General features: G+C 46.2%; 1 protein-coding gene across 1 annotated transcript; it reads left to right on the forward strand.

Annotated features, from left to right (window-relative positions):
- The first annotated feature begins 247 nt into the window (after positions 1-247).
- PSMD3 (proteasome 26S subunit, non-ATPase 3) lies at positions 248-25751 on the forward strand. Its single transcript, XM_083147231.1, has 12 exons — positions 248-480; positions 13310-13500; positions 13688-13825; positions 14602-14738; positions 14934-15124; positions 15819-15922; positions 16041-16155; positions 17109-17228; positions 19752-19855; positions 20711-20866; positions 23235-23285; positions 25122-25751. The coding sequence occupies exons 1-12, from the start codon at positions 360-362 to the stop codon at positions 25197-25199; spliced, it is 1506 nt and encodes a 501-aa protein (XP_083003357.1). The 5' UTR covers positions 248-359; the 3' UTR covers positions 25200-25751.

Consider the following 25751-nt stretch of genomic DNA (forward strand, 5'->3'; position numbering starts at 1 on the left):
AATTGAAACTTACTATTTTCCCTGAAAACTAATGACAGTGGTCAGATCACATTATATGAAATTATAGTATTTGAACATCCATACCATCATGACACTGTGTCAGGGAACGCAGCACAGCAGCTCACACAGCTACCTAGCGTGACTAGCTCTACACTGAAACAACTGCCTGTGTCATGACTCATCATGACAGTCAGGAGGAATCAGATTGATTAATGAGCCTCGGAGTCGGAAATCCACTATTCAGCCTGCGCGTCTGTTCCCGGCAGCCCTTGCGCTACGGCAGAGTGAGAGACAGACTTGCCAGTCATTCCCGGACCGGAAGCGGAAACTGGTTCTGCAGGCACCGGGTAATACTCAGCATGAAGGAGGCTACGGCAAAAAAGCGAGAACCGGTGGATGTAGAGATGAAGGAGGAGGAGCCCGTGGCGGCGACCACCGGGGAGGGGGGAAAGAAGGAGCTGGACAGCGTCACGTTGGAAGGTATACATACACCATTGTTCCCTGTATATGCCCTATGTTATTGTGTCTGTGCCATCAGAACATCCACTGCATGCTGTACCCTGCCCAGAGGATAGGGCACACTCAGTAATACGCTCTGTGTATATATTGAAATGTTGAAGAAGCAAAGCCATGTACTAGAACTGCCTCCTGCATTGTCTCTGCTGCATATACATGCATTAGGTCTGCCTCAATGTTTATTCTGCTTCGGACTGTCTTCTGTAATGCCTGTGATGTTATACATACACATAACATGAACTGTACTTTGGATTTCAAATGTGCTATTGTATAGCGTTGGGAATGAGTGCCTGTAGCACATTAGCCAAATCGCGACCAGCACTTAAGCAGTGAGATGCAGACCAAGCCTAAAGTATTTATTTATTACCAGTTTCTTATATAGCGCATACATATTCCGCAGCGCTTTACAGAGAATATTTGAACATTCACATCAGTTCATGCCCCAGTAGAGGGGCATAGGAGCTATATTCCCTACCACATGTACATGCACACACAGACATTCTAGGGTTAATTTGTTGGGAGCCAAATAGCCTACCAGTATATCTTTGGATTGTGGAAGGAAACCGACACAAGTATGGGGAGAATATACAAACTCTGCACAGTTAGAGCCATGGTGGGGATCGAACCCATGACCTCAGTGCTGTGAGGTAGTAATGCTAACCATTACACCATCTGTACTGCCTTTTGAGTTGTTGTGTAAAGAATGCTGTTTAGTTGTCAGATATGTCAATCTTTAAATTGTTGTGTTTAGGCATTATGGGGGCAAATTTAGTGTTAGGCTGTATGGGGTGCATTAAGGGAGGGTTTAGAATACTACCGCAGGGCTAGTCAAATATCTTTAAAATGTAGGAGCCAGGATGAAAATGTAGGAGCAAGATAAACTAATAATAGGGACAGTGAGCGCCGAAGGCATGCCCCAAAATGTGCACACGCCATAATGCCCATTTACATATACCACACACCGCAAGGTCCATTACACATTATACCAAACATCGTAATGTTCATTACATATAATACTAGTGTTCATTCTAGCACCCGCTATCTTTAAAAACCCATGCAGTTCCTTTTCCCTGCCTGGGGTGTCGCTGTCTGCTGTAGTGCTTCTAGCACAGTGTGGTCTGTAAATCAGCACTGATATGCAAACCAGACCTGTGCTAGAAACACCACAGCAGACAGCGACACCCCAGGCAGGGAACAGGAACTGCATGGGTTTTCAAAACTAGCGGGTGCTAGAATGAACACTATAATACCACAGGCCGTAATTACATATTATGCCACATAAGTTCTGCTTACCTACATGCTCGTTGATATGGGTTTCATGCTTGAGGCCAGGGGTTAATATGCTGTTGCTATGGGGTTATCATGGTCTGCCAAGGGTAAATGCTTGTTGCTACGGGGTTATCATGGTCTGCCAGGGGTAAATGCTTGTTTCTACGGGGTTACCATGGTCTGCCAGGGGTAAATGCTTGTTGCTACGGGGTTACCATGGTCTGCCAGGGGTAAATGCTTGTTGCTACGGGGTTACCATGGTCTGCCAGGGGTAAATGCTTGTTGCTACGGGGTTACCATGGTCTGCCAGGGGTAAATGCTTGTTGCTACGGGGTTACCATGGTCTGCCAGGGGTAAATGCTTGTTGCTACGGGGTTACCATGGTCTGCCAGGGGTAAATGCTTGTTGCTACGGGGTTACCATGGTCTGCCAGGGGTAAATGCTTGTTGCCACGGGGTTACCATGGTCTGCCAGGGGTAAATGCTTGTTGCCACGGGGTTACCATGGTCTGCCAGGGGTAAATGCTTGTTGCCACGGGGTTACCATGGTCTGCCAGGGGTAAATGCTTGTTGCCACGGGGTTACCATGGTCTGCCAGGGGTAAATGCTTGTTGCCACGGGGTTACCATGGTCTGCCAGGGGTAAATGCTTGTTGCCACGGGGTTACCATGGTCTGCCAGGGGTAAATGCTTGTTGCCACGGGGTTACCATGGTCTGCCAGGGGTAAATGCTTGTTGCCACGGGGTTACCATGGTCTGCCAGGGGTAAATGCTTGTTGCCACGGGGTTACCATGGTCTGCCAGGGGTAAATGCTTTTTGCCACGGGGTTACCATGGTCTGCCAGGGGTAAATGCTTGTTGCCACGGGGTTACCATGGTCTGCCAGGGGTAAATGCTTGTTGCCACGGGGTTACCATGGTCTGCCAGGGGTAAATGCTTGTTGCTACGGGGTTACCATGGTCTGCCAGGGGTAAATGCTTGTTGCCACGGGGTTACCATGGTCTGCCAGGGGTAAATGCTTGTTGCTACGGGGTTACCATGGTCTGCCAGGGGTAAATGCTTGTTGCTACGGGGTTACCATGGTCTGCCAGGGGTAAATGCTTGTTGCTACGGGGTTACCATGGTCTGCCAGGGGTAAATGCTTGTTGCTACGGGGTTACCATGGTCTGCCAGGGGTAAATGCTTGTTGCTACGGGGTTACCATGGTCTGCCAGGGGTAAATGCTTGTTGCTACGGGGTTACCATGGTCTGCCAGGGGTAAATGCTTGTTGCTACGGGGTTACCATGGTCTGCCAGGGGTAAATGCTTGTTGCTACGGGGTTACCATGGTCTGCCAGGGGTAAATGCTTGTTGCTACGGGGTTACCATGGTCTGCCAGGGGTAAATGCTTGTTGCTACGGGGTTACCATGGTCTGCCAGGGGTAAATGCTTGTTGCTACGGGGTTACCATGGTCTGCCAGGGGTAAATGCTTGTTGCTACGGGGTTACCATGGTCTGCCAGGGGTAAATGCTTGTTGCTACGGGGTTACCATGGTCTGCCAGGGGTAAATGCTTGTTGCTACGGGGTTACCATGGTCTGCCAGGGGTAAATGCTTGTTGCTACGGGGTTACCATGGTCTGCCAGGGGTAAATGCTTGTTGCTACGGGGTTACCATGGTCTGCCAGGGGTAAATGCTTGTTGCTACGGGGTTACCATGGTCTGCCAGGGGTAAATGCTTGTTGCTACGGGGTTACCATGGTCTGCCAGGGGTAAATGCTTGTTGCTACGGGGTTACCATGGTCTGCCAGGGGTAAATGCTTGTTGCTACGGGGTTACCATGGTCTGCCAGGGGTAAATGCTTGTTGCTACGGGGTTACCATGGTCTGCCAGGGGTAAATGCTTGTTGCTACGGGGTTACCATGGTCTGCCAGGGGTAAATGCTTGTTGCTACGGGGTTACCATGGTCTGCCAGGGGTAAATGCTTGTTGCTACGGGGTTACCATGGTCTGCCAGGGGTAAATGCTTGTTGCTACGGGGTTACCATGGTCTGCCAGGGGTAAATGCTTGTTGCTACGGGGTTACCATGGTCTGCCTGGGGTAAATGCTTGTTGCTACGGGGTTACCATGGTCTGCCAGGGGTAAATGCTTGTTGCTACGGGGTTACCATGGTCTGCCAGGGGTAAATGCTTGTTGCTACGGGGTTACCATGGTCTGCCTGGGGTAAATGCTTGTTGCTACGGGGTTACCATGGTCTGCCAGGGGTAAATGCTTGTTGCTACGGGGTTACCATGGTCTGCCAGGGGTAAATGCTTGTTGCTACGGGGTTACCATGGTCTGCTAGGGGTAAATGCTTGTTGCTACGGGGTTACCATGGTCTGCCAGGGGTAAATGCTTGTTGCTACGGGGTTACCATGGTCTGCCAGGGGTAAATGCTTGTTGCTACGGGGTTACCATGGTCTGCCAGGGGTAAATGCTTGTTGCTACGGGGTTACCATGGTCTGCCAGGGGTAAATGCTTGTTGCTACGGGGTTACCATGGTCTGCCAGGGGTAAATGCTTGTTGCTACGGGGTTACCATGGTCTGTCAGGGGTAAATGCTTGTTGCTACGGGGTTACCATGGTCTGTCAGGGGTAAATGCTTGTTGCTACGGGGTTACCATGGTCTGTCAGGGGTAAATGCTTGTTGCTACGGGGTTACCTTGGTCTGTCAGGGGTAAATGCTTGTTGCTACGGGGTTACCTTGGTCTGTCAGGGGTAAATGCTTGTTGCTACGGGGTTACCTTGGTCTGTCAGGGGTTAACATGCTCTGCCACTATGGGGGTAACATGGACCCGCTCTTTGACCTGCACCTTGTCTATGTAGATGGCCAGGCGGTCCCTCAGTGAGCTGTTGCAGCGCCTCTTTCTCCTGCAGGCGGGAGATGCGAGTCGGGCTGAGCAGGGTGCTCATGCTGCTGCGCCAGCCAGACTGCCAGGTGGGGGTGGCCTCAATGGCCTTAGGGTCCGAGATGACAGCCGGCTCCTACACAGCGGTGGCTCCAGCGACCGCAGTGCTCCGCATAGACCGTGGCTAATAGTGCGGCAAACCCCACTGAAGGGAGCGGGAGAGCAGGGATAATGGACAAACAAGTGTAAGATCCGAGCTGCTGCTGAAGGCCAGGGCAGGCGAAAACCCCCGTCCCCCGTATCAGGCTTTTTTAAAACTTGCGCCAGGTCGGAGCCAAGCTACCACTGCCGCTCCTCACCACGACAGACCTGCTCTTGCCTCTCTCTGGCTCCTATACAGCCGGTGGGAGCGGAGGAGGGGTTGACGACCGGCACTGCACTACAAGCACACCCGGCCAAGACCAGGTCGCCAGGGAGCAGAATCTGGTCGCCCTGGCGACCGGGGTTTGTCTGTTGTTTACCAGTTTGTTCGATCACTGTCTAGAAATATAAAGCGCAACGGAATCAGCTTTGCTATGTAATAAACTGTAAATAAATAATACTAGGGGTATTTATACTAACACTTCTAAAAATGAAAAAAAGGTTTTTACACCACCTTTTAAAATCCCAAGTTTTTGCATGTGAACGTGCATAAAACCAGGATTTAGGGACGTGGAAAAGCAAGCTACATCCTGCTGTTTACCCAGATCAGAGCTGAGACCCAGGGATTTGCTGTGTTGATGGGCTCAGAATTATCCTGGCTCTGTAGTGGAGAATTACTGTGGTATTACTGACGGCTAGATGTTTTTTAGCTTAATATGATTTCTGTGCATGCCTAACATATTGACATTGTTACATGATGTTATACTTCAGTATTATGGAATTTGTGGCTTTATTGGGCTGTTAAATGTTTTGGCATTATATACAGAATAATACAGTAATAATATCACATAGACATACTCTGAATGGTAGCCAAAGTTTTTTTCTCTTAACCTGGGTACACACTAGTAGATATATCTTTAGACTAATTGATTTACAGATGGATCGGGCAACGTGTTCTCCATACACACTGCCTGATCCGTTGTCATCAACTTTAAAACTGTTTGGTTGCGTTTGCATTTGCCTGCCCAGTGACTGTAAGAGTAGTCAGCGGATCGGCCGTACACCAAGAATGATGCGCTGTAGGCCTATTGTGCATCAGCTGTGTTGCACAGCTGATGCAATTTATCTGTGAATGAGGCAGTTACAGAAAAGAGGAATTTGGTACCTACCGGTAATTCCGTTTCTCTGAATCCGCAGGGGACACTGGCGTTCACGCTGGGTAATAGAGGTGGATGGCTGGGAACTGGCACACTGTAACTTTAAACAGCTGGATCCTCCCCTCTAGTACCCACAATCCCCAGTTAGGAAAATTGGAACGAGAGGAAGGACACTAGGCTTACCATTAAACTGTTCACAACATATATACAATACATATACATATATACAGACCACAAGAACTGTACACACAAGAGAACATGACCAGCAGGCGACTAGAGTAGGGAGGGAGGCCAGTGTCCCCTGCGGATTCAGAGAAACGGAATTACCGGTAGGTACCAAATTCCTCTTTTCTCTATCATCCGGCAGGGGACACTGGCGTTCACGCTGGGGAGGTTCCAAAGATTCCCCCTTGGGCGGGAGAACTCGGAGGAGCCTGCAAGACCAACCGACCAAAATCCGCCGCTGAAGAGGCGAACGTGTCGAACCTATAAAACTTAATGAAGGTGTGAGAGGACGACCATGTAGCCGCTCTACATAGTTGAACTGAAGACGCGCCTCGACGCGCCGCCCACGAAGTACCCACCGAACGGGTGGAATGAGCTGTGATAGAGGAAGGCGGCGCTCTACCCTCAGCCAAATAGGCCTGCCTAATAGTGAGCTTGATCCATCGAGCTATAGTCTGCTTAGAGGCCGGCCAACCCCGTTTAAGGGCGTCGTACAAGACAAATAGGCCGTCTGATTTCCTCAATGACGCTGTTCTAGACACATAAACTCGCAAGGCTCGAACCACATCAAGGGAAACCGATTGCGGGTCGGAATCCGTAAAAGCAGGGATGACAATCGGTTGATTCACATGAAATGTAGTAACCACCTTAGGCAGAAAAGATGCTCTTGTACGAAGCTCCGCCCTGTCTGAATGAAAAACAAGAAAAGGCGCCCGACAAGACAGGGCACCCAACTCTGAGACCCTCCTTGCCGAGGCCAGAGCCAATAGCGTAACTGTCTTCCATGTCAAGAATTTTAAGTCTACCTGTTCCAAGGGCTCAAAAGCATCGGACTGTAGAAAACGCAGAACTAAAGGCAGATCCCACGGTGGTGTAGGAGGGACAAAGGGAGGCTGGACTCTGGCCACCCCTTGTAAAAACGTCTTGATTTCTGCCAATGAGGCCAGCTTCTTCTGGAACAGTATGGACAACGAAGAAACTTGCACCTTCAGGGAGGCTAGACGAAGTCCTGAATCTAACCCCGACTGCAGAAATCGAAGTATCCTAGGCAGATGGAAACTTCTGAACGGGTAACCCCGAGCGGAACACCAAGTGGAATATGCACGCCATATCCGGTGATAATGCTTAGCAGACACCGGCTTACGGGCCGCCATCATCGTAGGAATTATTGACGCCGGTATCCCCTTTTTTCTTAAGATGTCTTCTTCAATAGCCACGCCGTTAAACGGAGAGGCTTCAGCGCTGGGTGCAGAAAAGGTCCCTGCAGAAGGAGATCCGGCCTGTCCGGGAGTGTCCAAGGCTGGTCTATGAGCAGCGACTGAATCTCGGCAAACCAAGTGCGTCTGGGCCAGAAGGGGGCAATCAACACGGCTCGGACCCCTTCCCTTCTTATCTTTTTGAGGATCCTTCCTAGAAGCGGAATCGGAGGAAACAGGTAGACGAAGTTGAAGGGCCACCGAACCTCCAGAGCGTCCACTGCCCAAGCTCCCTCGTCCCTTGTTCGTGAGACATAACGAGGAAGTTGATGGTTGTGCCTGGAGGCCATGAGGTCTATCTGAGGCAGACCCCATCTCCTGACTAGCTCCTGAAACACGTCGGGATGCAGAGACCACTCTCCCGGATGGAACTTCTGCCTGCTCAGAAAGTCGGCCTCCCAATTGTCGACTCCCGGAAGGTATACTGCCGACAGAATCACCTCGTGTCTCTCCGCCCAGTCTAGGATCCTTGCGGCCTCCTTCATGGCGCCCCTGCTCTTGGTGCCTCCTTGTCTGTTTAGGTACGCGACAGCCGTCGCGTTGTCTGACTGGACCTTGACCGTCTTGCCCTGAACAATGTCTGGAACAGCCAGTAGAGCATTGTGAATCGCTCTGAGCTCCAGGATGTTTATGGGCAGACTTGTCTCCCACTGATTCCAGAGGCCTTGCAGTCGACGATCCAGGATGACTGCGCCCCAGCCTGTGAGGCTTGCGTCTGTTGTCAGAACTACCCAGTCCCATATGGCGAACCGCCGGCCCTGAGTCAAATTCTGTCTGTGTAGCCACCACAGCAGTGAAGACCTTGCTCGACTGGATAGTTGTACCCTCCGATGTATGAACAGGTGAGAACCTGACCATTGACGAAGCAAGTCCAACTGAAGGGTTCGAGAGTGGAATCTCCCGAACTGAAGCGCAGGAAAGGCTGCCACCATCTTCCCTATCAGCCGAATGCAAAGTAGGATCTGAACTCTCTTGTGGAGTAGAATCTGACGCACCAACAACCTGATGGAAGCAATCTTGTCCTCTGGTAGGAATATTCTCTGTGCTCTGGTATCCAGCAACAGGCCCAGGAATTGTAGGCGTTGGGACGGCACTAACGACGACTTTGGATAGTTCATTATCCACCCATGCTGCGTCAGGAACAGAATTGTCTTGTGAGCATGCTCCTGCAGAAGAGACGGAGATGTTGCCTTTATCAGTAGGTCGTCCAGGTACGGCACAATATTGATGCCCTGAAGCCTCAGACAGGCTAGCAGGACTGACAATAGTTTCGTAAAAACTCGAGGGGCTGAGGACAGCCCGAACGGAAGGGCGCGGAACTGGAAATGTTACAGACCAACAGCGAACCTGAGAAAAGATTGATGGTGCCTCCATATAGGGACGTGGAGGTACGCATCCTTTATGTCCAAGGAAAGTAAGAACTCCTGAGGCTCCAGAGAAGCTATGACAGAGTGTACTGACTCCATCTTGAAAGGATGGTACTGGACGTACAAATTGAGCGCCTTGAGGTTTAAAATGGGTCTCGCGGATCCATCTGGCTTGGGAACCGTGAATAGATTCGAGTAAAATCCTCTTTCCCTCTCCTCGAACGGCACCGGCATAATCACTCTGGATTTCAGGAGCTTCTCCATAGCCCCCTGCAACTGTATTCTTTTCTCCTGCTCGCGTGGCAGAGCAGTCGTGAAAAATCTTGAAGGTGGGGGACCCGCAAACTGAATCCTGTATCCGTCCGAAATGAGCAGACGGACCCAAGGATCCGACGTGGTGGCAAGCCACTGTTGTCGAAATTCCAAAAGACGGGCCCCAACCTGGGAATCCCCCAGCATGGCTGGAGGATAGTCACGCTGCAGGCTTCTCCTGGGGCTTGGGCAACTGGGCCCTGGCCGCAGGCTGGCCTCTTGTCTTTCCACGGGACCCACGAAAGGAAGAGGACGAACCTCTTCCCCTCCCGCGAAAGGACTGCTGCGGTCGAAAGGAATTGAACGAGGGCCCCGCGTACTGACGTCTCGCCGGAGGAGGGGCAGATGGCAGAAAAGCCGACTTACCTCCCGTGGCCTGGGAGATCCATTTGTCCAACTCAGGGCCGAACAGCATGTCCCCAGTAAAAGGCAAGGCTTCTACCGCCTTCTTCGACTCCATATCCGCTTGCCAGGACCGCAACCACAAGGCTCTTCTGGCGGCGATAGAGTTGGCCGATACCCTGGTAGCAACCGTAGTGATGTCCTTGGATGCGTCTGTAAGAAAATCTGCCGACTCGCGGATATGTTCCGCCAATACCTTCAGCTCCTGGCGAGGAACGCCCGCATCCAGACCCTGGACTAGCTGGTCAGCCCATTTAGAAATGGCCTTACTTACCCAGGCTGACACCACCGCTGGTCGCAACTGGGTTCCTGCTGCCACATAGATGGCCTTCAGCGTGTTCTCCAGCTTCCTATCTGCAGGGTCCTTTAAGGACGTAGCCCCCGGAACCGGCAGGGTAGTCTTCTTGGACAACCTCGAAAAAGAGGCATCCACGGGAGGAGGAGTCACCCACTGCGCGAGCGCAGACGGTTGAAACGGGTATAAGGAAAGAAATTTCTTCGGAACCTGGAAACGTTTATCCGGGTTCTGCCATGGTGAATTAAGTTGTTCCTGTTTAGGAAAAGGAAAAACCACCAGCTGCTTAGGACATACCTCAAAGAGCTCTAAATCCTGGGACACGGGTTCCGGCTCCTCCGGGAAGTTAAGGACCCGCTTAACAGCAACTATAAGCGCCTCCACCCCTGCCGGGGCTTGTTCTGGCTCAGCTGCAGGCTGGACCTGATCATCATCCCGGTCCGGATCCATGTCGTCTGCTAAGAACTCCTGTTCCTCCGCGGAATCATCCGAGTCCTGCAGAAGCAACGGCCGTTTTGGCCGCCTCTGCTGTAGAGAAGGAACAGACATAGAAGACACAAATGAATCCATGGATCTAGTTAGAGAAGAGACCCAGGCTGGCTGAGCCACTCTAGATTCAGCCAGCTCAGAGGAAAGCTGAGACATGGCCCCCACTAATGTGGAAGCCCATGCAGGAGGAGCAACAGGGACCTCAGAAGGACCCTGTGATATACCCCTGCAAGTTTCACAAGTAGTAGCCTTTCCCTCAGCAGAGGACTGTGAAAACTTTACACCACAAACGATGAATATGAAGGCTTTCTGCGCAGCCTTAGTGGATGCCTTGCCAGTCATGTTTTCAAAGCACTTACACACACCTCACACACACAAGAGACAGGATGGGTGTAAGGACCCAGGGACTGTAGGTACCAGAGGGAAGACTAAGCCCCCCTTGATAGCAACCCAAACCTTCCCCCCTACACAAAGCTATAAAGCCACCAGAGGGGATATAAGGGTTAACGTCCCACTGACTTGTACACCTAAGCAGGAGAGAGGTGACAAGCAGAACAATGCCTCAGAATAAAGCTAAACACAGCAATATTCCCACATTTGTAAAACTAAGCACTGCCAAGTCCCCCTCACCGCGGCATTACATTTAAAATGGCGCCCGCCGCGTGCGGTACCGCGTCTGAGCAGCCTCACACAGCGATATACCGCTATCTCCCCGCTACGCTGAGCCTCCCAGCCAGCAAGGTTTTAACCCCTCTGCACCTGCTGGGAGACGCGACAGCGGGTTAACACGCGGCGCGCTGTGTGAAGCACAAACAGCCCGCCCCGCTGAAAGGGTACTCACTGTTAGTGACTCTGTCCTTGGGCTCCCGGCGTCACAGGCAGGCAGAAAAGGTGTCTGACGGTCCCTTTGGTGGGGGACCGCAGGAACACAGGTAGGCTGGCAGGCGTCTTTTAGCAGAGACCCTGACAGTCAGTGCTGGTTGAACCAGCGCGCCAAGCTCCCTTACAGGGAACACAAAATCACTCAGAAACTGAGATAACTTCCCTAGCAGGGAATGCCAGAAAAAGAATGCCCAAAAGAGATGCAAATACAGGAGAGAACTCCTGCGTGGCCAGCTCCCGAGCACAATTTTTCTAACTGGGGATTGTGGGTACTAGAGGGGAGGAGCCAGCTGTTTAAAGTTACAGTGTGCCAGTTCCCAGCCATCCACCTCTATTACCCAGCGTGAACGCCAGTGTCCCCTGCCGGATGATAGAGAAATAGTGATAGTACACACTGGGCGATGGTCTGTCAATATGTTAGCCATTCAAGTGAACTGCCGATATTTTGGCCAGTGTGTACACACTTTATCTTGCAATGTAATAAAAGGAAACCGTAATAGTGAAATATTCCAAATCTATAATTATGAGAGAAACTGATTTCATTGGTATTTATCAATTGGAAAAATAGGCACTCAAGGACTCTCATACGCGGTGAAAAAACGTGGACCAATTTTATTCCATACTTGATCAACGTTTCAGGGTCAATCCCCTGTCGTCAGGACATATACAATAAACTATACAGGACAGGGCAGAGTGTATTTGTAACAGTCTATACTTACCCCCTCCCTGTGGTCATCTCACACGCGCACCACCGGGCTGGCTTCCGGGATCCTGCGCTCTGAGGTGACGTCACCGCGTACTATGGCGCACAGCGTCAGGTGTGTCATCACGGCCCCGGTCCATTCAACGGACCATCTAATGGACCGCCGCCGTGATAACAAGCCTGACGCTGGATCCTGGAACCCAATCTGTCCTGTATAGTTTATTGTATATGTCCTGACGACGGGGGATTGACCCCCGAAACGTTGACCAAGTATGGAATAAAATTGGTCCACTTTTTTTCACCGCAGTGCCCAATCATCCAATTGATATACAATTGGCTCTGCACAAGTTCCAAGTGGCAGGCACCAGGTCAGGATATACAACATGGCCCCAGTAAGTCCAGGCTATTAGGGTACATTTTGGGAACTTCTGGGATAAACCATTTTACCAGACACTTACAATATTAAAAAATCTACTAAATATAAATTCTATTGTCCTGTACGAAAGAATGTTTGTGAGACAGCTCATAAACAAATGAAAAGAAATGGTATACTATGGGAACGTTTATGTTCATGATGCTAATTGTAGGTATTCCAAAAACAAACATCATACATGGTTACTGTGGGAAGTTATGTAAACATTAAAGATAGATGTTTCTATGTGAGCATTACAACTAGCACAAAATATATATGTTATAACGCGCGCGCGGCCACAGGTGACTTAATTAATACCTCAGTCAATTTGATTTATCCATCTGTGCTGAGCAATAGCTATACTTTTAGGGTGCCTTGAGGACTGTTTTGGAGTCTCTGGTCTATCCTGTGTCATTTTGCTTCTGGGTTCAGATATGGCGGGTCTAGTGCACACGTGCAGCCAATAAATATCTGGTACAATTTCTATAGACTCATAGATAAAAACAAACAATTAACCTTCAAGATGCATGATTTACACAGTGATTCTGGCTTATAGGACCTTACGCAGCAGGAGTTACTTATGCGATTCTCTGTGAAGTTTCCCAATATTCAGGATATCTGTGCATGTGTAGGACAGGTCTTGCACACGGATCACTATAATGTGATCACCTCTGCCTGAGTGTGGGAAAACGGGCATTTAGAGGCTAAGGACTGCGCAGTTTCCCTGGAGTCTCAAGGCTCCCTGCAACTAGAAGCCTGAGTAAGGTCAGATTTACTCTGATGGACACAATGTTCCTCTAGAACTGCAATGCAAGGTTGAATCAGGCCAAAAGCCACTTTTATGTGGCATAATGTGCAATTTTAATAGAAACAAGGGAAAGAATATCCAAGTATTGTTGTTATGCTTCTAATACCACACATTGTATTTGTGGCATGGAGTATGTGTAGAAATATATAATTTAGTAATTTTGCTTCAATTTACTGATTTATAATTAATGCTTTTTATTTTCCTCTGCTGTAGACATTAAGGAGCATGTGAAACAGATTGAGAAGGCAGTTTCTGGCAAGGAGCCTCGATTTGTTCTACGTGCATTGCGAGCTTTGCCATCCACGTCCCGTCGTCTTAATCCCAATGTCCTGCATAAAGCCATCAATGGGTTCTTCACCTCCAATCCTGCTACCCGTGACATGCTAATTGGCTTCCTGGAGGAGGTGAGGACCCATCAATAAAAATTTATTTGTTTAATTCTTTACTGTCACAATGGCCATATTCACTTCATATGTATTGTTATGGTTTTTCTTTCCAAAAGATGTTCTATATGTAACCACTAACCGTGTCACGTGACATTACTTAGAGCTTGGTCCACTAATGTTTACTTCTTTCACGCTGACTCTCTAGCTGATGGACACAGAGGGTGATTTGCAGTTTAGGCCACGAACAGGTAAGGCTGCCTCAGCTCCTCTTCTCCCTGAGGTGGAAGCCTACCTGCAGCTGTTGCTGGTGATATATCTGATGAACAGCAAGCGGTACACTGAGGTGAGTGCTCCTTTTACATTAGGCGTGCAGAAATATTGCGCTATGTTTTCCAAAACACCTAAATGTGTACAGACTGTGCCAGATGTGTGTCATAGTTCTGTAAATACTATTCGATAAGCTTTAAACACAATGTTCATGGATTTTGGTAGCACTGATAACCAGGCAATGGGATCTAATTTTAGGTCAGTGTATCCAGATATTTCCAAACATGGGTGCTATTTAACTGTGTTAGCAGAGTTTTTTGACATGTGCTGAAAATGTAAATATACACACACACACACACACACACACACACACACACACACACACACACACACACACACACACACACACACACACACACACACTACTGTTCAGTTTGGAGTCACTTAGAAATGTCCTTATTTTTGAAAGCAAAGCGCTGTTTTTTTCAATTACGATAACATAATTAATCTGAAATACATTCTATATAGTGTTAATGTGGTAAATGACTATACTAGCTGCAAACGTTTAAAGGAATATCTACATAGGCCATTTTCAGCAACCATCAATCCAGTGTTCTAATGGAACATTTTGTTTGTTTGTATGTATATATGTGTGTGTGTGTGTGTGTGTGTGTAATTAACAAACACACACACACACACACGCCTTTGGCTTTGATGCATATGGGTCTGTTCACTTTGGACCCACTTTTTCTTACTTGTAAGTTCCTGTACCTATGGATTTATTTGGATGCTGCTCCCGAAAACAGGCTATTTATCTGGGACTTTTTAAATCTCTATTATTACCACCCGTAGGCTCAGAAAGTTTCAGATGACTTGATGCAGAAGATCAGCCCCCAAAACCGACGAGCTCTGGATTTGATAGTAGCAAAGTGCTACTACTACCACTCTCGTATCTATGAATTCCTTAACAAGCTGGATGTTGTCCGAAGGTAAGTACCCAGAGCAGTAGACCTGCTCAGTATAAATTAAGCCACTAGTTTATATATATATATATATATATATATATATATATATATATATATATATATATATATATATATATATATATATATATTTTTGTATATACTTGTATGTTTAGTAAAAGTGGACACTTTTTTTTATTTTTATTTTTTGAACATGTACAGCTTCCTGCATGCAAGATTACGCACAGCCACCCTCAGGCATGATGCTGATGGACAGGCCACATTACTGAACTTGCTGCTAAGAAACTACTTACAGTTTAACCTTTATGACCAGGCCGAAAAACTGGTGTCAAAGTCTGTATTCCCAGAGCAAGCAAACAACAATGAGTGGGCCCGGTATTTGTATTATACAGGTGAGGAGAAGATGGCTAAGTTTCTGTTGCCATAATAGTGAAGATGAGAGATATACCGTATATACTTGAGTATAAGTCGACCCGAATATAAGCCGAGGCACCTAATTTTACAACAAAAAAACTGGGAAAACTTATTGACTCAAGTGGGACCCTCACTCGAGTATAAGCAGAGGGGGGCTTTTTCAGCATAAAATTTTTTCTGAAAAAGTAGGCTTATACTCGAGTATATATGGTATGCCTTTCTTGTAATAAAAGCAGTATACTGGGATAATGGAGTTTGGAGAAAACTTTCTGTAAATAATAGTTTAAAATTATATGTACGAGTTCTAACCCAGTTGAGTCATCTCTTGCCAGTGAAGTGGATACATTTTTTTTGGAATATGCTCCAACTTTTTTTCTCTCATGGATGGTCACAAGATCAGTGTTCTCCTTCGGGTACCTGCGCCGCGTCTGAAAGAAGTGCTAACATTCTCTCCATACTTGTGTTGTTATTGTAGTAAACTCTATTGTCCAATTTTCAACTAATTTTTTCATTGTTCTTTACTTGCATTTACCCTTTTGCCCTACACTTTATTAGTTGTTCTATATTCTTACCCTTTTAAACATTGTTTACAGCAATGTGCCCACTGCCCTAATTCAGTTAATAGGTCTATGACATGTTGGATGAGTTGTCTCATATAATTTCTTCTTTTAGGCCGGATTAAAGCCATTCAGTTGGAATATACTGAAGCTAGAAGAACCTTGACTAATGCCTTGAGGAAGGCACCCCAGCACACAGCCGTTGGCTTCAAACAGACAGTGAGTCTTCGTTTACATTAACCTGTACACATGTCGCACAGATAATTTATGTATTATATTTCCTGCTTGTCTCATTGCAAAGTGGAATGTATGACTCTGTCTTTATTACTTTCCTCAGGTCCACAAGCTGCTGATTGTGGTAGAACTGTTATTAGGAGAAATTCCAGACCGTCTTCAATTCCGACAGCACTCATTGAAGAGGTCTCTCATGCCTTATTTCCTGCTGACTCAAGGTGAATATTTTCCTCTTGTGTTTATTAGCTTTACACGCACACCTGCGCCCTTCCCTGTGTTTTTTGGGTGTATGATTACATTGCACTTTTCTGTCTTTTGAAGTCCTATGTTCCTTGTTGAACAACGTACTGTGGTTTTATATAGGTATGCTAAATGTGTAGTATGGCGGTCTTCACGGTGTGTTGGTGAAATACCATGAAATATTTTGTAATCCCAACACATACTGTACCTGCTGCATTTTTATCCTTGCCTGGTTTTCTAGGGGTTATATGTAATATTTTGAAATTATTACTTGTAAAAAAAAAAAATCTATATGTTTTCTTCATATGTTGGTGAGCAGTCATTTCTTACTGTGGGGTCAATGCCTTTGTTTGAACCTTTGCCCAAAGTAATGGGCAACTCTCAGAGCAGTTTAGTTTTCACAAAGCAAGAAGTCCTACTTAGGTCACCCAAGACATGGGGGGCGATCCTATTAACCCCGAAGGGTGCGAATGATTTACGGCGGGCCGAATTCACTGAAAAGTGCTCGCACCTCCATAGGGGTGCGAGGAAAATTTCAGTGACTTCGGCCCTGCGAAGGGTGTGAGATATAGGATTAGTTTGGGTGCTGTTTTCGGCGTGAAAACTGCACCCAAATGGCAACTTGCACACTTCGGGGTTAAAAGGATCGACTCCATGGACTTCTCATGCATTTCTCCTCACCACCTAAGCTGGCTGTGGGAACAAATATGTCGCCCATGGCTGATAGGCACTCCATTTTGCTCCCCCTAGTGACTGCCACTGGGGAAAATAAATTGAATCTCCCCTGTGAGTGGTACTACAATTGGTAAGAGCATAAAGTTGTAATTGATAACGATTTCCCAAAAAGTTATTCAGATCTTTTGGAATTGCTTATTAGCTTATAATTTCCATTACTCTTTACAGCACCCTAAAATCCATTTCTCTTTCTCAGCTGTACGCACAGGCAATTTATCCAAATTCAATCAGGTGCTAGATCAGTTCTGCGAGAAGTTTCAGACAGATGGAACCTACACCCTTATCATCCGCCTGAGACATAATGTCATTAAGACAGGTAAGTAGATGGATTAATGTAGGAACAGACCCTGTTTTAGCATAAGAAAGACTAGATTTTTCGGTACCTGTTTCCTAGCACGGCGCCCGTCGGGTTGATCGCATGCCTTAAGTTTAAGGTACTTAAGGCATGCAATCAACCCGATGGATCCGATTTTATGACAATCACCAGTGTATTTTATTTATTAACAGTTTCTTATATAGCGCAGCATATTTCGTTGCGCTTTACAATAGCAGACAGTGATACAACAAAACAGGGTATTTACAGACAGTCAAAATGTAGGAGGGCCCTGCTCGCAAGCTTACAATCTATAGAGAAATAGGCATTGATACATAAGGATAGATACTGTATTCTTTATTGCATCGATTCCACCAGAACGCAAGGTTCTATGACTGGTTCTGGAATTTGATAAGCTTGCCTGAAGAGATGAGTTTTAAGGGAACGCTTACAGGTTTGGAGACTGGAGGAGAGTCTTATTGTGCTTGGGAGGGCATTCCACAGAGTGCGTGCAGCCCGAAGAAAGTCCTGCAGTCGGGAATGGGAGCGAGTAATGAGTATGGATGAGAGACGCAGATCTTGGGAGGAGCGTAGAGGTCATGTTTGATGATATTTTGAGATAAGAGAAGATATGTATGTTGGTGTAGTTTGGTTTATGGCTTTGTGTGTAAGTATGTATGTTGGTGTAGTTTGGTTTATGGCTTTGTGTGTAAGTAAAAGAATTTTGTATTGAATACGGTAGAATACAGGTAACCAATGAAGTGACTGACAGTGTAGCTTTGCAGACAATGAACGTCTGGCTAGGAAGATCAGCCTTGCAGCTGCATTCATAATGGACTGTAGTGGTGAGAGTCTGTATTGGGGAAGGCCAATAAGGAGACTATTGCAATAATCAATGCGTGAGATGATGAGAGCATGGATTAGAGTTTTTGCAGTGTCTTGTGTAAGGTAAGGGCGAATTTTAAATATGTTTTTTAGGTGCATGTGGCATGATTTTGAGACAGATTGAATGTGGGGTACAAAGGAAAGTTCTGAGTCAAGGATAACACCTAGGCAGCGAGCTTGAGAGGTAGGAGTGATTGTCATCTTCTCAACAGCGATAGAGATATCAGGTTGGTAACCAAATGTCACGGACCCACCGGTCGCCTGCTCCGATACTTCAATCTGAGCAGCTCCGGCCGTGACTGGGGTTCACTTTGGACTCTCGGGTCCTTTCCTTGAGGTACACTGCCACCATCCAAAACCTGATTTTAGCGCTTGAAACTGCGCAAGGGGCGGCTTGGCTCGCACCTGACCGCACAATACAATATACAAATGGTAACACGCTGGAGCATTCTCTTCTGAGGCTAATGAGTCTTAAGAACACAGAACCAGGACTGAGAATATGTATTATTTATTCCTAGAAATACTACAGAGCTTTAGAAAATAGTTACAAGATATTACAATGATTTTAAAAGTACACACACGATTAAATGCAATTTCAGAAATAAAATAAAAGGAAAAAATGACAGAACCGTATCTTACACCTAAATACAGATCCTGACGTGGGGGGTTCTCCACAAAAAATCTCTGGTCGCTTACAGCCTGTTTGCTAGACCCCCAGGTAGTGTATTTGCTGGTGAAAGACAAAATCGCGTTGATCGGGTCCATCGCGGGCCATTATAATGGGCCACGACGCGATCAACCCGATTTTCCCGTAGAGAATAATGTTAAATTAGTTTTAAAGTTAAAATCGGGTTGATCAACCCGATTTTACATAGGGAACAATGGGAAATGGGCCAATATGGCCAATTTCTCATTGTATAGGGTTAGAAAGTATGGTTAATGTACCCCCATTGTTAACGCCACACCACTATTGACGCCAACCCGAAGCGTGGCGAGCGGCGGCGGTACTCTTCCTTCGACCTTTTCATACCCCCACTATCCACGTCGGCGTGGAGTTGATTTTATATAGTGTGGCCGCCCCTCGCGGGCTTGCTGCGCTTGCCACGCTTCGGATTGGCATCAATAGTGGGGTCGCGTTAACAATGGGGTGCTATTTCAACCATCAGGGGGTTTGATATTAAAATGTGGGGTTTTGGGGCTTTTTACATTGAAATCAATATAAAATCGGGTCTCGGGGACCACTTTACATTGATTCCAATGTAAAAATTGCGTTGATGCGATTTTTCCGACCCGATCAAAATCGGTGGCGCCGTGCTAGGAAACAAGTACCGATTTTTCTATAGTGGTTCAAATTTAACTATGAAAATACAGCAATGTGTGTATACATTTTTGCAAATTTTGGAATTGTTTTCATTTGTCAGTGTGGATGAAAACTACTAGCACCATTGTATACAATACCAATCTGTGTGAATAAATTGTACGGAACTTGGACGAAATTAATCCCTGTTCATCTTCTGATGTCAGTTTACAGAGATTCCACATAATATTGCAGGATGAATTTGTTATGACATCACATCATGTAAACGTTATACATCTGACCCTTATTACCCACCTTATTATCTCACTCCTTCCCTTTTCTAGGTGTGCGCATGATCAGTTTATCATACTCTCGGATTTCTCTGCCAGATATTGCTCAGAAATTACAGCTGGACAGTCCTGAGGATGCAGAGTTCATAGTTGCTAAAGTAAGTGTGGGAGAATATCCAGGCCTGTTCTCCATAGACCTACAGTCCCAGAGAACATTTACCCAGAAAACCTTACTTACTAGGCCATGTACACCAACATATTAGTCATGCTAAAATACAGTCTTGTTAATCCTGTGGGAGAAGTGCAAGAACATCACCCTGAACCCCCCCCCCCCCCCCCCAAAAAAAAAAGTGGCATATAAGATAAAATAGTAAAATAGTATTCAATGCTCTTAATGGCTATAAGTATAGGATGGGTTCAAAAGAATGAGAGCCAGCAAATTAATTTCACTATTCTGGTGTAAATAAAGTGTTTTTCCAGTTTTTATTTTATATATAAACTCTTATCTGCAAGTTTAGAAAATGCATTCCCATCAATGAAACACCTCAACTTGCATGCCCCACATCATTTGTGGACATTTATGAGCCTTCTATAGAAACTGACATGTCTTTATTGGCCAAATTATACTATTTAATCTCCTCTAAATGCATAAGCATTCATTGTGAGTTTGTACCAGAGATGTATCGGCACTTTGTCCTAGCATTTTAACATTAAAATAAACACTTTCCCTACCCTCTTTTTTTTTTTTTTTTTTTTTTGGCTTTGACCGTTGTTGGTGAGTTTGGCATTGAACTGCAAAAAGTTGCAGAGATGACTTATACCTGCCACCTCATTTTGCTTATTTTAATTCATGGCACTGAACAGACACTGCTACACGGATGAATGAACTGATATTATTATCATGTTACAATCATACCATCAAATGTGAGCGTACAGTAGACCACATAGAAAATCTTAATGAATGTATTCTTCACATTGCTTCTTACAACGTGTTCTTTTATTTTTTATTTCAGGCAATCCGAGATGGAGTGATTGAGGCCAGTATTAACCACGAGAAGGGATATGTCCAGTCTAAGGAGATGACTGATATATACTCTACAAGAGAGCCCCAGCTGGCCTTCCACCAGCGGATTTCTTTCTGTCTTGATATACACAACATGTCTGTTAAGGTAAGGTCAGAGGGTGTAGATGCTTTTGTTTGTGGTGAAAAAGTCAAACTCCACTTTAAAGCTTATTCATAATGACTGCTTCCTTGGACTGCCTCTACACATTGCATTTTGACAGGTCCCTTTTTAAAAGGTTTCTGTTTGGCAGGAAAGAGCCTGCACATTTAAATATATGGCTGCATCTACACATTGCATTTTAGCAGGATCCGGTGGAACAGGAGCTGTTTAGCAGGACATATAGACAAACCTGCCGCATCCTGCTAAACAGGATTCTGTTTTACTGCATCCTGCTAAAATGCTAAAAAATGTGTAGACACAGCCTTATGAGGTAGTGGGAAGGGCTACACTAAAGAAAGAATGTATTTATTTTAAAAGCAGTTTGTGATTTACATTTGCAGAAGACATATCCGACCTAGAACTTCATGGTGTGTCATTGCGCTCAATGGCTCATGTTAGACCAGGGCTCAACAAATTTCTTTAAAATGTAGGAGCCAGGATGAAAATGTAGGAGCCAGATAAATTATCAACCGCGCACACCAAAACATTACACATGCCATAATACATTTTGTACAAGAGAGTGGGAGGTAGGGGGCAGGGGGAAAAGAGATGCTGACCAGATTCTGCTTTTCTAATTGCAGGGGCTGGGGGTTCTAATTGGTGATCTCTGCTGACAGGCAGTTCCTCCCCCCCCCCCCCCCCCCCACACACACTAAAAATCAAATGTATGCCACATGTCACTGATAAATCTATTTCTTCTTCTTAGACATAACACCCCCTACTCCCCTGCCCACCACACTCCTTCAAGGCACTTACCTGGTTCCCAAAAGGGGGGAGGAGGAGGAAGCAGGGTGGATGCTGACCAGGAGGGAGGACTTCTGGAGATAGGGGGAGGGGCTATCTTGTAAAGAGCCCAGCTCATTGGTGGCTGGTATAAGGTTGAGGAGCACCAATATTCCTGGACTACTGCTAGGAAGTCTCAGCAGCAGGGCTCAGAGCGGCTGGCAGCATAGTTCTGGCTACAGGCTTTGCACAAGTACAGCGAGCCCGTGACCCCAAACAGCTGACCCCACCCCCTTTGCTAGTCCACCCCTGTCTGTCACTGCCTTTTTCTTTTTAGCAGCACACCCCATACACCCGCCCTCTGTCAGTTAATGCAGCTTCTGCAGTGCTGCTACCGACAAGCAGCATCATTGTTTATTGTAAGCCGGCAGAGGTACTATAGGAGAGCCCGCTGAGGTAACTATGGGTCCTGCTGGTGGGCCAAACCGCCGCAGAACATCCCCTGGCAATGGGGAGCGGAACGCCTCTCAGGAGGATGTCTGGGGGGGGGGGGGGGGGTGTCCGGACCTCCGATATACTGCGAGGGAGGGAGGAGAGAGAGACACGCTACTATCCGCGGCTGTATGGACTCCATAGGCAGGAAGTGAGACACACTGCCGCTGTGTCCTATCTCCTCTGGTCTCCAGGGTGGAAATTCTGGTCGCCGTGGCAACCGGGGTTTGTCGAGCTCTCTGTGTTAGACAAAAGTGATTAGTTGTTTACTGTAAATATATTTACAGTTCGTTTCTCTTTAAACTTATACAGGTTGAATCTACCTAATCCAAAATGCTTGGGTCCACGAGCATTTTAGATCAGGGATTTTTGCGGCTTTCGGAATATATGTATTTTTTTTTTTTTTCATACTTACCTGGTCCCCCAATGTCCACAGTGTCCTTTTGGAATCCTCTTCAGTGGCATTTCCGGTCCTATGGGTGCATTGCGCAGGTGCGCTGGTGACGCCACCAGCGTGTCCGCACAATGTATCCTTGGGCCTGGAGATGTCACTGAAGAGTATTCCGATGGCCGCCGTGGACATCAGGGGACAAGGTACGTATGAAAAAGAGGCGGGTGTTCTGAAAAACCACAATTTTAAGAATATTTTGGGGTACTTATGTAATATCTGGACTCCCGTTTTTCTTATGAGAGACCGCGTCCCCTCGCGGGGCTCGCTGCGCTCACCACGCTTCGGGCACGGTGGCTCGCTGCGCTCGCCACACTATATAAAATCAACTCCATGCGTAGTTGGATAGTAGGGGTATGAAAAAATGGGGTGCATTTAACATGGGAGCCCAGATAATACATAAGTACCTATTTTGGTTTTTGGATTATATGGATTAAGGGAGACTTAACCTGTATTTTCACATGACATGCAACTGTAATAGAACATATGTCATTTTAATATTCGGGTTTTTTTGTGATTTAGAACTGGTAAAATGTGCCAATGAGAATATTTGACATGTTTTGGGAAAGTTATACTGTAAAACATGTTATGTTTTTGGTGATAAATTATATCTGACCTTTTCACAATTTTTTTTTTTTTTTTTACTTTTAGGCTATGCGTTTCCCTCCCAAATCTTACAACAAAGACTTGGAGTCTGCAGAGGTGAGAATTAGATAGCGGAAACAATGGCCAAATGTGAAAAAAGTGTGTGTGTGTGTGTGTGTGTGTGTGTTGTCGTCGTCGTTGATTACTGGATCATTACTTGAAGCTGTCTAACTCTTGTCCGATATTGAATGGTATATCCAAATTGTCCTGGTGTCCTCTGAACCCATCTGCAGGGTTTGTTTCAGAAATGTGCTTGATTCTGTAGCCATCTAGTTATAACTCGTATCTATGTTTACTTGTAACTGCTACACAGTATATTGCTTAGTATGATCTCTCTGGGATATTAAGGCCCATACACACTAGGCCAGTGATGGCTAACCTTGACACTCCAGCTGTTGTTGAACTACACATCCCAGCATGCCCTGCATGAGTTTTAGCATAGCCAAATAGTAAAACTGTAGCAAGGCATGCTGAGATGTGTAGTTTAACAACAGCTGGAGTGTCAAGGTTAGCCATCACTGCACTAGGCAATCACTAGCCAATATTATCGTCAGTGTTTCCCCCCTGAACTCCAGAGCAAACGACATTTAGTGTGCACACTGAATAATATCTGTATACGGTATCATTCAGTGACATCACCGGGAGCTGCTGAACATGCAGGTCGTTGGCTATATAGCCAAATTGACCTGCATGTTCAGCAGACGGGAGGGGTCATTAATGCACGGGAGCATGCATAGTTAGTACACATTACAGAATATTGTAAAAGATATTGCTCAGAAAGGTCCTTCTGAGCGAAATCTCTTACAATTTCCTTGTGTGTGTGTGTATAGGGCTTTAGTCCCTAAATAGCTATAACCGTGGCTCTCAAACTCTGTCCTCAGGACCCCACACAGTTCACATTTTCCAAATCACCCGGCAGGTGCATTCATTACTCATTGACACATTTTAAAAGATCCACAGATGGAGCTAATTATTTCACTTGTGATTCTGTGAGGAGACCTGCAAAACATGCACTGTGTGGGGTCCTGAGCACTGAGTGGTAGATTTATTATAGTGGCGATAATTGCGCCGCTATAACATTTCCTGCTTCGCCTCATTAGCGACACCGACAAGATGCATCAACATCTTGCTGGCCGAAGCGGGGGAGCGCTGCCTGCAGCTGTCGAAGTCAATAGCTGCAGGCGGCGGAATGGTCAGTGATGCTGACCTTCATAAATTAGGCAGGAGGCAGACTCGCACTACGAAATATTGTAGCTGCGCAATGCCTCCTGCCCCACAGCGCCGCACGCTAGACACCCACTCAGCGGGTGTCATAGATCAGGGGGAAGCGTTATCCCCTGCCATAACGCACGGGGATAGCGCATATTCCCCTGATCGCCTAATAATAAATCTACCCCTGAGTTTGGGAATCTGTGAGCTAGAAGATACAACTTTATATTGGAGCACTGTTTAAGTCAGGCATGTCCAACCTGCGGCCCTCCAGATGTGCTACAACTACACATCCCAGCATGCATTGCCATCATTCTAGCATTCCCTAATAGCCAAATTGTGGCAAGGCATGCTGGGATGTGTAGTTTTAGCACATCTGGAGGGCCGCAGGTTGGACAAGCCTGGTTTAAGTACTCCAGAATTGATGTTTTAGTAAAAATGTTAGCTGACTTCTGATTAGTCTGATACAGCTGTCATGCACAGTCAGGTTCTTCATTTGCGGTGTTTCCTACTATTAATACACAACTCCGGAGAACAGCAGCAAGTTTCCCACCACCCCAATGAGACCATGCAATAGTTCAGTTGCATTATTATATATTTTCAGACAAGTCCTTTTAAAGTTTTTTAGTTTAATTTTCTATTTGCTTTTCTTGTTCTGAACTGCCCCATTGTCTTTCCCCTCAGGAGAGGCGTGAGAGAGAGCAGCAGGATTTAGAATTTGCTAAAGAAATGGCCGAAGATGATGATGATGGATTCCCATGACCCTTACTTTAATTATGCTTCACATTTATGTTTTGTTTATATCAGGGTTTTATTTGGTTTCATACCTACATGTGCAACTACTCCCTCCCCAATCAGCATTTTATAAACAGCCAGAAGTGCATGTCCGTTCAGTGGAGAACTGGTAGGTTTCTCATCTACACTGTGACGGAACAAAGCCACCAGTTCTTCCATTATAATGTATCTATGGACTCATGCCAACGAGCACCTACTATTGGGCCTATAACATTACGTTTATGTTCCTCACCTAAGACCTTCATTTAGTCTACACTTGATGTTGTCATTCTTCCTTGTGTTCTGTTTATCTACACAAGGAAAGACATTGACAATTTTACATGTCCTGCCAATCAATTTAAATATCCTCACTTCCAGCATTATATTGATAAAATTATGCGTGATCTCAAATGACCAGGTGTCATTAACTTATAAACAGGATTTTTTTATTTTAATGCACAGGACTATAACACGACGGTGGCACTCATCAAGTTTTTGTTTTGCTCTTTAGTAGTTCATTAAAGGCTGTTTCTAACCAAA

This window comes from Crinia signifera, chromosome 6 (genome assembly GCF_055691185.1).
Source record: "Crinia signifera chromosome 6, ASM5569118v1, whole genome shotgun sequence".
NCBI lineage: Eukaryota > Metazoa > Chordata > Amphibia > Anura > Myobatrachidae > Crinia > Crinia signifera.

Excerpts from the sequence above, each read along its gene's own strand:
- PSMD3 (XM_083147231.1), top strand. The coding sequence starts at position 360 with ATGAAGGAGGCTACGGCAAAAAAGCGAGAACCGGTGGATGTAGAGATG. Across the intron at positions 16,156-17,108 it reads TTATTTCCTGCTGACTCAAG|CTGTACGCACAGGCAATTTA; the intron begins GTGAATATTTTC and ends TCTCTTTCTCAG. Across the intron at positions 20,867-23,234 it reads TACACAACATGTCTGTTAAG|GCTATGCGTTTCCCTCCCAA; the intron begins GTAAGGTCAGAG and ends TTTTACTTTTAG.